At 51.5% G+C, this 13,128-nt stretch overlaps 6 protein-coding genes across 6 annotated transcripts; 3 read left to right on the forward strand and 3 right to left on the reverse strand.

The window, feature by feature from the left end:
• Nucleotides 1–100: 100 nt before the first annotated feature.
• On the reverse strand, nt 101–859 carry YALI1_C32838g (uncharacterized protein; the record flags this gene model as incomplete). Its single annotated transcript, XM_502198.3, has 1 exon — nt 101–859. One exon carries the CDS (start codon nt 857–859, stop codon nt 101–103), a length of 759 nt encoding a protein of 252 aa, XP_502198.3.
• Nucleotides 860–1,503: 644 nt separating this feature from the next.
• On the forward strand, nt 1,504–2,007 carry YALI1_C32844g (uncharacterized protein; the record flags this gene model as incomplete). Its single annotated transcript, XM_068282542.1, has 1 exon — nt 1,504–2,007. The coding sequence occupies one exon, from the start codon at nt 1,504–1,506 to the stop codon at nt 2,005–2,007; it is 504 nt and encodes a 167-aa protein (XP_068138643.1).
• Nucleotides 2,008–2,046: 39 nt separating this feature from the next.
• Nucleotides 2,047–2,460, forward strand: YALI1_C32850g (uncharacterized protein; the record flags this gene model as incomplete). Its single annotated transcript, XM_068282543.1, has 2 exons — nt 2,047–2,163; nt 2,206–2,460. The coding sequence occupies 2 exons, from the start codon at nt 2,047–2,049 to the stop codon at nt 2,458–2,460; spliced, it is 372 nt and encodes a 123-aa protein (XP_068138644.1).
• A 1,132-nt stretch (nt 2,461–3,592) lies between these two features.
• On the reverse strand, nt 3,593–5,692 carry YALI1_C32886g (uncharacterized protein; the record flags this gene model as incomplete). The annotated part of the gene is made up of 1 exon (XM_502199.3): nt 3,593–5,692. One exon carries the CDS (start codon nt 5,690–5,692, stop codon nt 3,593–3,595), a length of 2,100 nt encoding a protein of 699 aa, XP_502199.1.
• Nucleotides 5,693–7,323: 1,631 nt separating this feature from the next.
• On the reverse strand, nt 7,324–8,520 carry YALI1_C32914g (uncharacterized protein; the record flags this gene model as incomplete). Its single annotated transcript, XM_502200.3, has 1 exon — nt 7,324–8,520. One exon carries the CDS (start codon nt 8,518–8,520, stop codon nt 7,324–7,326), a length of 1,197 nt encoding a protein of 398 aa, XP_502200.1.
• Nucleotides 8,521–9,212: 692 nt separating this feature from the next.
• YALI1_C32921g (uncharacterized protein) lies at nt 9,213–13,109 on the forward strand (the record flags this gene model as incomplete). Its single annotated transcript, XM_502201.3, has 1 exon — nt 9,213–13,109. One exon carries the CDS (start codon nt 9,213–9,215, stop codon nt 13,107–13,109), a length of 3,897 nt encoding a protein of 1,298 aa, XP_502201.3.
• Nucleotides 13,110–13,128: the final 19 nt, after the last annotated feature.

Here is a 13,128-nt window from a genome sequence, read left to right on the forward strand (position 1 = left end):
TTAATTTATTACGATATGATACAGCCGTAGTAAGAGAAGAGATTGCATAGTTGGGCTTTGGTTGAGCTTTACTGAATATGACTTGTTGGATAAGGCAAGTTCATGTCGTGTGGAGAAGACACCATTGACGGTCAGAGTAGACAGAATGAGAATCCAAAAACTTCTTGAACTCCCTACTATCACTGTGGTTGTCGAAAATGACACGACGGAACTTGCAGTTCCACAGCTGACTGTTGTCTTTGCTAGTTTCGTTCATGTGCGAATAAGTAGTGACAACGACATGGAAGAGATCAATGCGGTGTTTAGCGTGCTTCGGATTGGGTAATTTAAGAGTACAGATATCAGGAGCTCTATCTTTGAGCTGTCTCATCCATTCATCTGCTGACTCGTCGTCAGTAACAACAAGAGTTGTGTTACAGAGCACAAATCGGCCCTGGTACATGGCTTTATTAAGGGTACCGCTGTTGAACAGAATGAGAGCAATAAACTGGTTTATCTTGCCCTTGTGAGTGGCTCGGCCCACCCAGTTGTTTCCCTTAATCTCTTTGTATGGGTGTTCACCCCATAGAAGCCGTTTCAAGGAATCATCCAGTTCAGCCCCCAGGCCCATCTTCACCAAGCTCCCAAGCACTTTCAGGTCCCAGGCCTCACTGCCTAACTCGCTCCAGATGCTGAACTTGAGATCTCTGCGATATTGGTATGCATTTCCTTTCCCGTAGTTAATGCAGGGAGGTTGGTCGGTGTTGTTTTCTTCGTCAGACGACGTGTCTCCGTAATAGTCAGATGAGACAGCAGGAGGTGGACTGTTCTCACTCGATGTGGTATCAGTGCTATTGTTGGTGGTGGTTGTAGCGCGCATGTTGGAGGTGTTGAAAGAGACGAAGAAATGAATCACTGAGCTTTCCAACTGACACCTCATATCATCTGCAGCCCCAATATTCCACCCTCGTGATCGTGATTCGTTTAAGCTCCTTATCTGTATCGATTATGCAGGAGTGTAGAGATGGTGGCTTAAATAAGTAAATACTGATATATACAGTATTGATTACTTAATTAATTACAAGGTACTTAATTAACGATTCTGGAGATCGTGATAGATCTGTCTCTATGTATGTTATGTTTCGTCATTGGGTCGACTGCTCTCTTGCAAATGGCGACCATTCTCAATTGACGTAATTAGTTATTCGTTGAAGGAAGATGCTCCACGAAAATCTCATTTTAATTAATACTCAATGTTATTGTTAAAAAACTAATGAAGGAAAAAGTCTACAAATACAACTCGCTACGATTCAAATTTCGGGCGGGACTCTTTGGTCCATGATTTATTAACCCAAGAGGTTCGGATTTTCACCTACTCCTCTCAAAACTAGATAAACAGGTTCGGTCAGTTACGTCCTCTGGCTAAGAGGTTCACCGCCTACTCCTTGAATAGTGTGTGACGTTGGCTCTGCTCTGGCTCTCACTGCTCTTTGGACTTATTGGCAACTGGCTGGCCTCGGCTCTATGGCCCTGGCTCCTTCGGCTCTGTCTGTGCTCTGGCGTTTGGCGCTTATTGCATCTGTGGACTCACTGGCTCTTGCTCAGGCGAAATGGCTCTTATTGCTCTCTGGACTTAGTGGCTCGAATGGCGACCATGCGCTTATCGCCTTGAAGGACTTAGTGGCATTGACGTTGCTCTCACGGCGTTTGGCACTTATTGCCTCATATCATAGGACTTACCGGCTCTTTGTTCGTGGCATTGGTTCTGGCTCTGGCATTTCAGCACTGGCTCTGACCTGTGTTGCCCTTGGTATTTGGACTTATGACACACGTAGCTCTTTGGATATACTCTGGCTCTATGGCGCAGGTAAATGCTCTTATTGCGCTTCGGACTTATTGGCGTATAACGGGCGTTTGGCACTCATTGCACTGTGGACTTACTGGCTCTTTGCTCTTGTCTGTGGCTCTGGATTTGGCACTTATTGCCTCAAGGGACTTACTGGCTCTGGCTCTGGCTTGCTCTTCTGACCATGAATGGCGTCTGTCAAAGCAGATCTTTGCTCTAGAATGCGTCTCAGCTTCTCAGCTTCTCGGCAACTGGCAGCTCTGGCATTTCAGCTTGGCTCTTCAGATTCTAGGCGGCTTCTCATACAGGAATTTCACCCTATGAGACTTCACAAAGGAGTTTCACCCTGTGAGTAAGCAGGAATTTCACCTGTGAGAAAGGAGTCTCTCAAAAGGAATTTCACCCTCGAGCATCTCCGTCGGTGGCTCTGCAGATGTTTCACTGACTGGCTCTTTGCTCTGGCGGCTGCACATGCGGTCCTCAAGAACTCACAAGGCACGGAGCAGGCTCAGGCATTTCAGCTGGCCAAACTCGCTCTTGGCTCATGGCATTTTCAGCTCATGGCGGTCAACCGGACGCACAGTCACGGACTTACTGACACTTGGCGCAGGCGGTCGTACTCGCCTCTGTGTTGAACTCGCCGAGAACCAAATCTCAGCTCAAACGCCCAATCAGAAGCTGTCGCACATTCTCAGGCTCATACATCTTTTTCAATGCGTCATAGCGAGAGTCTCTTGACCGAAAAGGGCTCATGCGGTAAACGCGTCATTGCCCAAACAACTGAACGGACATGGCTAGCGAAGCGGTCCTCGTTGTATGAGACAGGTCTGCTTATCAGCTCTGCATCTCAGCAGGCTATAAAAGGCACCTTCCATCTCCAGAATGACTCAGAGTGAACTGGTCTGATTCTGATGAAAAAAGTGGGACTCAGAAGGGGTTTATATATTCTTCAGAGCAGCCCATTACAGTTCAGGAGGAATGGCTGGTGGCGAAAAATGTACATGAAATATGCATCGGGGTAGTTAAGGTTCCGGTGTGCATAATGTTAGGAAACTGATGGAAGGTGGTGGAAGGGTGTAAATTATAGGTTCAAAGACATTATGGTGACTTAGGCGATAATTTTTCCCTCCCCTATTCTTTTTAGGAGAAAACCCGAACACTCTCGCAACCAAACAGAACTCGTGGGATCGTTCTCTCCCTACATATTTTTCATGCATAATTGCGAGCCGAGCTTAATCTTAAACTTTCAAAGTGGAATATTCTGTGCCCTTCATTAGCACGAATGGTGTAAAGACTAATTGGACTCCTCTGAGCAGGCAATCATCTCGGGATTTGTGTTCCCGACTTGTTCGTGTGTCCAGATCTCTAAATTAGATATATCACTTATCATTGATCACTTTTTGGAAGGTACTTAACGAAGGGGCTGGTGTGCATGAAGTGCCATGAACTTGCATATACATATTGTAATGAGACCGTAATGTACATTCCATATTAGCTACTTGTAGTAAAGGGCTACCATCCAGAAAAGCGAATGGTGCGAAAGCAAGGCTAATAGCTCAGTTACAACTGCTTGTGGTGTATTCTTTTTGTGGTCATTCAGACCTGCAGTTGTCCCTTCTATTGCAGAACGTAGATCATTCCTCAGATCTGAGGATCTCTTTGTAGAATCTGAGCTTCTAGTTAACATACAGCATCTAAAATTACACAATAACTCTTTCAATAGTATCAATAACATATAAACACAATAAATCATAGTATTACAACAACCTACTCGTCCAGGTCGCAAATCTCCTCGTCCTCATCGGGTCGGAACAGGAAGGGTCGCAGCTTGGTCTCGTAGTAAGGAGCATGGGTGTTACGAGGGTTGTTGGCAGCCTTGACCTCGTCCATGTAGTGCTTGTAGGCGTCTCCGTCGAATCGGCCAATGGGGGCGTTAATGAAGAAGTCGGACAGGTTGAAGGCGTCGGTGAATCCAATGACCTGCTCTCGAGCCTCGCAGCACAGCTCGTCGACCAGAGCGGTGATCTCGTCCATCTCGGCAGGCTCGAAGCAGCCCTCCCGAAGGAAGAGACCAGAGTCCTCCTCGATGGACCAGACGGCAAAGAGGTTGGCAAGAACAGTAAGGTGGGGCTTGACTCGGGCCTTGGCCTTGGAGATTCGAGCGTAGAACGAGGTGATCAGATGCTTTCGGGTGTGGATTCGCGCACACTCAAATCTCTGTTGAGACAGCTCCTCAAAGGCCTGGTCAGGAGACAGACCCTCCTGGGTGAGCTTGATGAAGGAGTCAGTGGCTCTGTTGATGGCCTCGCAGGCAACCTTCTCCCATGCAGTGATGAGCACAGCAGGGTCAGTGAGAGGCTTGTTGTCAACTCGGGCATTCTGCAGCTCGTCTCGTCGCTGCAGGTACTCGACCGACTTGCCGACATGGCCCTTCTTCTTTCTCATGGCAATGCACGACTGGATGAGCGATCGACCCATGGACAGACACAGCACGTTGTTGTCACCCTCCCAAGTGCATTGGACGACCCAGTCGGCGTAAGCCTGACCGAAACCGTTGTAGCCGGAGTAGCCATGGCCACCACAGGCCTGTCGGCACTCGTCAATGATCTTGGCGGCAGCCCAGGTGGTGAAGGCCTTCATTCCGGCAGAAGAGGCAAACAGAGCCTTGAGGTCGGCAGTGGCGACAGCAAACTTCTCAGCGTCCTTGACGGGGTTGAGCTTGAGAAGAGCGCCAAAGGAGGAGTTGTACTGCTGCTGGGCCTCGTCGGCGCCCATCTTCATGGCGTAGGTGTAGGCCAGAAGAGGCAGCAGACGTCGTTGGTGGTAGGGGTAGTCGATGAGCTTAGTCTCGGGCTTGTCAGGCACAGCTCCGAACTGTCGACGGATACAGGCGTACCGAAGAGCAATGGTGAGGAACCGAGCAGACAGGAGGTGAGACTCGGCAATCATGGTCACTCGGCCAGACAGAAGTGCTCCGTAGGTGAGCTGGGCAAGCTCGGAGGTGGTAACCTCGCCGTCTCGAGACACCCGGTCGTATCGCATGAGCATGTTCTGTCGGGGAATTCGGACGTCTGTGAACTGGATCCAACCATTATCAATGGCATCTCGGCCCATCTTCTTGCCGATATCTCCAATGGCAATACCGTTGAGTAGAGAGTGGGAGTTGAGGTCTCGCAGCTGAACAATGAAGATCTTAACACCATAGTCCTTGCCATCAACAATGAGTCGGGCAAGACAAGCCGTGTGGGTAGCAGAGTGGGCAGCTCCTCCAATCCACCACTTTGTGGCTCCCGAGTTGGGGGTGTTGATGATGAACTCGTCGGTGTCCTTATCAAGGGTGGCGGTGGTCTCGAGACCGGCCACGTTAGATCCGTGACCCAGCTCAGTCATGGCAAAGCAGCCATAGAATTTGTGCAGAGTAGCGGCGCCCTTGGCGACCCAGTAATCGTACTGCTCCTTGGTTCCTGAGCCACGAATGGCGCCCATAAACAGACCGTAGTGAACGGCGATTCGGGTTCGGGTACCCATGTCCACAATACCATGCAGCTGGCCTCGCAAAATGGCCTCCTTCTCGGAATCCTTGGGCAGGTATCGGGCCAGAGCCCCGATTCGCTCAACAGCTTGTCGTCGCTTGGTGGGAAGATCGGCGTCGTAGTCGCCGGCGACGTTGAGAACGGGATCTCGCTCAATCTCCCGCATGATTCGCTCGGTCAGCAGTGTCTCCTGCTCGCTGCCTGTGAGGAAGTTGGTCACGTCTCGGACCTTGAATTGTGTCTTGGCTCGCTCCAGCTCCATCTGGGCCGGAGGCTCGGTGAAGGTGTCGTACTCCTTGCCTCCAAGGATCACGTTGGTGGGGTTGTTGTTCATGTTTGGTTTGATGTAAGAATTGGTAGTGTAAGTGTAGAATCAATTTGCTATCTCGGGTAGGTCGGTATATATATACTTGTGGTATTTCACTGCACATGGGGTGCATCTTTACGTTGTGTGGGGTACATGAACAAACCAGTTTAGCCTGCCTCGGCTCATGCATTCGGGAGACAGCCTTTGTGAAAACGTGACTTGGGGAAATCCGGGGATAAGCCCCACATGATTTGCAAGTCTACGACATACACGCTTGGTTCTTGGTCGCTGTGTCGAGCCGGAATCATGCCATATGCGATCAGCGTTGAACTGTATCCCTGATACGAAACCTAGCCAATACCGAGGGTTACCAATAGCACATGTCTACTGTACGATACTTGCACCGATAGATCCGGTTCCGGCAGCTGAGACCAATTGAAGCAATTTCGGGTACATCTGTAAAGTCGACATTTTGCCCATGTCTCTTCCAGTTGGACTTGGCCAGTCCTTGACGAAAATGCTCACAATGGCCCGAGCCGCATGCTCCCAACCTTATCACAAAAGTCAGGCGGTTTATCAGGCCACAAGCAGGTCAATCAGGTCATAACCTTGCTGGTTTATATACCCCAGAATTGCCACTGCCGAGGCCGAAACAAAACCAGGGGAATCCACGTGCTTATGGGGACGATTGTGATTTCTACATCGTGACTTTGCTTTGAGTGACGACGTGGTGGTCGTGCGGGGCCAGAGTCTCCACCTCTTCTGATGTGTATCTCGCTGTTATCGGAAATAAGGATCTTGGCATTGCTCTGAATTTACGCGGATCGATATCAGCCCGGGGCTACTAGTACGACATACTGGAGCTCTGAATTTGTCGTTTCAATGCCAAACATCTCAATCGAACTACCCACCAATCACAATCACAATCACAATCAAATAACCCGGAGAATCCCCTTGGAAATCTCCATTTCCCCAGACCAACATGGTTTCGGCACTCCAGGCCATGGCCTGGTTTTTGAAACCGTTGAAAGCCAACCTAAAGACGACTGAGGAAATGTCCGATGCCCTAACCTCGAGGAAGCCGGGGACGAACTGCTCACCTTAGCGAAGATACAAGCATTCTTGGGAGTCCACCATTTGATAGCTGCCACCCAATAAAGCACCATCGGAGCCGTGTATACATATTGCGGGGTAAATTCCTGATGGTTTGAGTCCTTTTCAGGTACAGTACCGTATGTACTCCTTGTGTACAGTATGTAGCCGGCACTAAGATCACCTTCAATGTTATTGGTGAGGCTCAACGTTTGTGCCGAAGCCGGGAGAATTGCCAATAGACTATGTCACGTACGAGTACCGGTACAAGTACAGTAAGGCGAATGTGATGCTTTCACATGTCTATTCGCACCGTATTGAATTGAAGTTATAGATGGTATGGTGTGGTGTGATCCTTGAGGTATTAGGGGTTTGTACGTCATGGGTACCGAATGCCTGTAGCGGTACAGTACATGTACATTACCTGTATGTGATCCCATACAGATGGTACGTAATGTGTTTTTGCACTTTCGGCTAAAGTGGTGTCGTCTGACTTTGTGTATTTTTACACATGCTCCTGTGTTTGCTTTCCTACTCCGTGTTTAATCTGGAGATTTTGATGCAGCCTATGTAGTTCCATTAGTGCCTCCTAGGCGAAGAAGCATGCTCTTCGAGAAACAAAAACAAACGAGTTCGTCCTCGTAGAGCATGATGCAATTGACGTCACGGTCGTGGATGATATGTGACATGGAGTCGCTCTCCAAATCGAATAGAACCTGAGACCCCGCAAAGCTCTTGATCAACAGGTACTTTCCAAAGCTATATGTCTTGGACGCAGCGTAATGCACGGGGTTGTTGATGATGCGACACAGATATGTTTTTCCCTCTTCAGCATTGCAGTATAGCTGGAAGAGCTTCATGTCCTTGCACAGATAAAGATACTCACCATGCACAGCAAAATTGTGTGGAATGTCGTAAGGGTGGCAGTCAAATAGAGGATGCACAGTGTCGGAGTCTCGACCCACCACAAATAGCTTTGTGGCCTGCGGTCTTAGCGACATGAGACTGGTGGTTGTGAAGAAGGCGTGTCCATGGACGATGTGCAATCTGATGTCTACTAACTTGCGACCGGCGAAAGGTAGTCTCAGAAGTCTGTCACCTCTCAGTAAGAAGACCTGTCCTTGACGTCTCAATAGGGCAAACAATTTGCCGCCCACCACCGTCTGGTGAGAAATGTCTCCTTCCGGAACATCAAATTTCTGACCTGTGTAGGTTTTCAGCCCTCCTTCAACTACCTCGGGATCACCTAGCAAGTATCCGTCCATGACCTTTTCAGCTCTCAAAGTCTGGCAATTCACTCTTGTTACCTGCGGTTCAGTCACATCACTGCTCATAGAAGGCGACATGTAAATGCTTCCATCCCCTTCTGGTGACACCCGAAACATGGCGCTATCCAATTGCGACCGTTGGGTCTCAAACATGACCTCTCCGTCTGGATCAACCGCCTCTTCGTGTTCAAACGCAATGTCGAGATCGGCCTTGAATTGTACCGAGGGAAACGCTGCGAGAATCTCGTTGGTGTCGTAGCTATTGATTTCCGTATATGACTGCGGTTTTGTCACTAAGTACCGTGCTGTGGCCTCCCAGGTCTCTTTAATGGGCTCTGTGAGCCAGGGACATATGCTGGTGGCTGCTGCCTTGAAAAGCTGGTGTTCCAAAATGGCTTGTCGGAAGGCCGAGCATGTTTCACTGACGTTGATGAGTGACTGTGTATCCAGCCGAGCGAATATTTGCACACTGAGTTCGGTTGGAAGACGAGACATTTGGCACTCTCACGATAATGTCACGATTCTGAGAAAAAAGGTAGCGCCGCTTGCATGAACTTCATGCATGGTTATCGTGCTGAGTGAGACTAACAGATGAGGGGCGTCTGAGCGGTGTTGGGTGCCTAAACTAGGTGTGTTTACACGACGTGGACTAAAAGCGGTTGGCGATTAATAATGGGGCAATTGTCCATCTATATAAGCGGAATCTCTGTCCATAGGAGGAAATAAAGTCCAATGACCCAAAGCAGACAAACGGCTTCCGATTCGGTCGGCTCGGAAATTAGTGTTTATCTCAAAATATGAAGGCTGCTGGAGCCCTATTCATGTGCTCTCAAATATCCACCGTACAGTGTCATAAAGCGCAAAAAACAAAACAAAAATAACAGATACAAGTATCTCAAATATTTAACGATGTGAAAATTGATATACTTGCACAAACCCCCGGGAAATATCACTGTACACCTCCTCAAACACAACCTATCCACGGCACTAGCTACCCCCCACTCCCGTTAAAGTTCACGAGGGATCATTTTGAGGAGATAGGCTGTGACGTTTGCCATACAGCCACTCCCAACACGTGACCTACAGTTCATGACGCTGCAGATGCCAAGTCTCTCCCCGTAAACACCGCAACCACAGCCACGGCCAAGTGAGTACCCCTGAAAGGACCATTGAGGTCAGGTGACGCCATGAGTAATTCACTAACACAGATGTCAATCAACCTCACGCCGGAAGAAAAAAAGCTCTACGGTTCGCTTTTCAAGACCGCCGACAAGGAGAGTGTCGGCATCGTCACCGGAGAAGACGCCAAGGTGCTGTTCCAGAAGTCGTCGTTGTCGCCTGCGATTCTCGGCGAGATCTGGCAACTGTCCGACACGGAAAACTCGGGCTTTCTCAATCAGATTGGCTTCTCCACAGCTCTTCGACTGATTGGCCATGCTCAGTCCGGAGCTCGAGTGTCCGCTCAACTCCGAGACACGCCTGGTCCTCTGCCCAAGTTTCAGGGCATTAATCTGATAGAAAATCAGCGGGTGGCCTCTCCAGGCAATGCCGCTTCTCCTATCCAGCATCGAGTCGCTTCTCCTATGCAACAGGGTACTGGTGCTCAAGGAGGCCTTCCCCCTCTGAGCCCCCAAGATAAGGCCCGGTTCGCTCAGCTGTTCTCTCAGCACGCCCACAACGGTCTTGTCGAGGGTTCTGCGGCCCGAGACATTTTCCTCAAGGCCCGTCTCCCCCACGAGACTCTGGGCCAGATTTGGAACCTGGTGGACTCCCAGAATCGAGGTTCTCTCGACCAAGGAGAGTTCATTGCCGCCATGCACCTTATTCAGAGCTCCATGAACGGCTCCATGCCCCAGGTCCCCGCCCAGCTGCCCCATGGATACATTGAGAGCGTGCGTCCCCAGTCTGCCCGAATTTCATCTGCCAGTTCCGTCATGTCCACGGGCTCCAACGCTGCAGGTCCCGGCGTCATCAGACAGTACACCGGCCAGCAGATTGGTCAGGGCAACGACTGGAGCATTTCTCCCCAGGAACGACAGCGGTACGATGGTATTTTTGGTGCTCTCGACAAGAAAAAGACGGGTCTGATCGGTGCCGATGCCGTGGTGCCCTTCCTGACCACCTCACGACTCCCTGAAGCCACTCTGGCCCAGGTGTGGGATCTCGCTGATTTCCATAACCGTGGCGAGTTTGGCCGAGCCGAGTTTGCCATCGCCATGCACCTGGTTCAGCAGAACATTGGCGGTCGAGAACTGCCCCAGCAGCTGCCCGAGTCCCTTCTTAAGGAGGTTCAAGGTCAACCCCAGCAGCAGCAGCAGCAGCAGCAGCAGCAGCGAGTCCAATCGCCTCCCATCTCACAGCCCAAGCCTGCGCCCCCCAAGTCTGCTCTCAACGACGATCTGGTCCAGCTCAACGACCTGTTTTCGTCGCCTCCACCACAGCAGAAGCAGTTTGTGCCCTCGTCCGACTTTGGTCAGAAGATCAACAAGTCCGTCGAGGCTCCTCAGTCACCCATCAAGTCGCCTATCCAGGCCCCCGTCCAGGTGCCTACTCCTCAGCAGATCCCTACTCCTACTACCCAAGGCAACCCTGGCCCTCCTGTTGCTCCTCGAAACATCCACTCTGACGATTTGTTGTCTTCCAACTCGGAGTTGTCTAACAAGTTGTCCACTGCGTCTACCGACTTTGCCAATCTGTCGAACCAGATCGGCTCTTTGACGTCCCAGACAACTACCATCAAGGACCAGCGAGCCAAGGCCGAGAGCGAGCTGGCCGCCATGCAGACGAAAAAGAAGGACATTGAGGCGAAACTCGCCCAGCTGCGAACCCTGTACGAGACCGAGGTCGCCAAGGTCAAGCAGGTCGAGCAGGAACTCACTGCCGCCAAGGCTGATACTGACAAGGTACAGCAGGAGTTTTCTATCGTCGACGCGTCTTTGCACGCTGTCCAGTCGCAGCACCAGCAATTGTTGTCCGCTTTTGAGGCCGACAAGGCCAAGAACGCAGAGATCAAGGAAAACATTCGGTTGGCCAACGAGGAGGTCAACAAGACAAAGGAGCTGCTGGCCACGGCCGAAAAGGAGGCGAAACACCAAAAGAACCTGCTGTCCATCAATGACAAGCAGCGAAGTGCGTTGATGGAGGAGCATGCCAAGATGCAGGCCCAGATTGACGCCCATAATGCTGAGGTTGAGGCTGCAAAGCGGGAGCTTGAGCGACGAGCCCAGGAACCCGCTCCCGTGGCTCCCGACATGTCTCGGATGCAGGCCATGCCTCAGGTCCAGCCTCGAGCTGTTCCTGCTCCTGAACATCGGGCGTCTCCTAACAACCCTTTCTTTTCTGTTGCGGGAGGTGCGGCTCTTGGAGCAGCTACTGCTGGTGTTGCTCATGCTGTCCACGGTGTTGGAAACGCTGCTCAGGGCGCTGGCAACGCTGCTGCTGCTGGACCTCCCCCTGTTTCTTTTGGCGGACAACCCCAGACCCAACCCAAGATGGACGATTTCGACGAGGCTTTCAGCCAGATGGACGCTTCACCCTCGCAGGCTCCTTCTCAGGCTCCCTCCGACACCCCCATCTCGTCTGTTCAGTCTGATTTCAATGAGTACCAACCTGAGGCTGCAGGTTTCACTCTGCCTCTCGCACGACCACATTCTTCCACCTCTTCTGTCCAGAACAACGCTCCTCTGTCCGTTCGAGGCGAGAACTTTAGCCGACCCGACTCTCCTGTGTCCAACATCACCCGTCTGAGCGACTCCACTGCCCCCATTCCCTTTGAAGGTTCTCGAGAGCACGATGAGGTGGTTAAGACAGCTAACTCTGGTCTGACCGGTGATACTATCGAAGCTCATGCTTCGCACCCCAGCATCGCCTCCAAGGAGACTGTTTCTGAGCCTCAGAAGCCGGACGTTGATGGATTGACCGCTCAGTTCAAGAGCACTGAGCCTTTCCCTGAACAGCCCTTTGTCCAGCCTTTTGGTTCCAACCCCGCTTCTCAGCCTGCTCCTTTCAACCCCCCTGCCCAGTTCACTAGCGAGCAGCCTCACCCCGAGACCAACGCTGCGCTCGAGCAGTTCACCGACAAGGCCGTTTCGGACCAGCCCGAGTTTGAGAAGGCCGCCGAGCCCTTCCCCGACCAGCCGTTTGCCCAGCCTTTTGGCCCTAACCCTACGCAGCTGGAGGAGGACTCTGGCAACGAGTCATTCGAGTTTGTGTCTGCTGACGAGAACGAGCACTCTATCAACGAGATGCCCCGTCGAGACAAGGGCAAGGCTGTGGTTGACGACGACTCTTCTGACGATGACGAGCTGGAGGAGATTGGGGTCAACCGGTACAAAAACTACCAGCCCAAGGAGGTGCACCATGACGATACTACGTCGGACGTGGTTACTCCCCAGCACGAGATTACTCAGCCTACTTTTGCCCCTGCTGTTGACACTGCTCCTGGTCACTTCCCCGACCAGACTGCTGTTCACGATACTGCCCCTGGTCATTTCCCTGAGCCAGCTGCCGCCCCAGCCTCTTCTCAGGGCTTTGCTGCTCCCACACAAGCATACCCCTCTGCTGCCGAGGAGAAGGCTGCTGCTGCTGCTGCGTCCAACAATGACAAGGAGCTGCCCCCCAACCCACCCACATATGACGAGAGCGAAGGCCCCGGCTCTCCTCATCATGGTGGCTCCACTAACGGCTTCTTCGGTAACCAGCATGCGCCTGCTGCATCTGCTAACGACGACTTTGACGACGCGTTTGCCGATCTTGAGGACACCAACGTGGAGGCCAACAACTCGATGGACCAGTCGCAGTACAGCACCGACTTTAACAATGCGTTTGACGACATGAACCAGGCTCCTGCGCCCGCTAATCCTCCTGGAAACGACGAGTGGGAGCAGATCTTCGCCGGTATGTCTTCCGGCCCTGCTCCAGTCAGTGCTCCCTCTGCTGCTCCCGTTAGAGCATCTTCTCCTCGATCTCGAGCTGTTCAGGAGCTGACCGGAATGGGTTTCTCTGAGGAGAAGGCCAAGCGGGCGCTGCAGAAGCACAAATACAACGTTGCCGAGGCCACTAATTACCTTTTGGACCAGAGCTGATCTCTTTTTATGATGATAT

This window comes from Yarrowia lipolytica, chromosome 1C, assembly GCF_001761485.1.
Source record: "Yarrowia lipolytica chromosome 1C, complete sequence".
In the NCBI taxonomy this organism is placed as follows: Eukaryota; Fungi; Ascomycota; class Dipodascomycetes; order Dipodascales; genus Yarrowia; species Yarrowia lipolytica.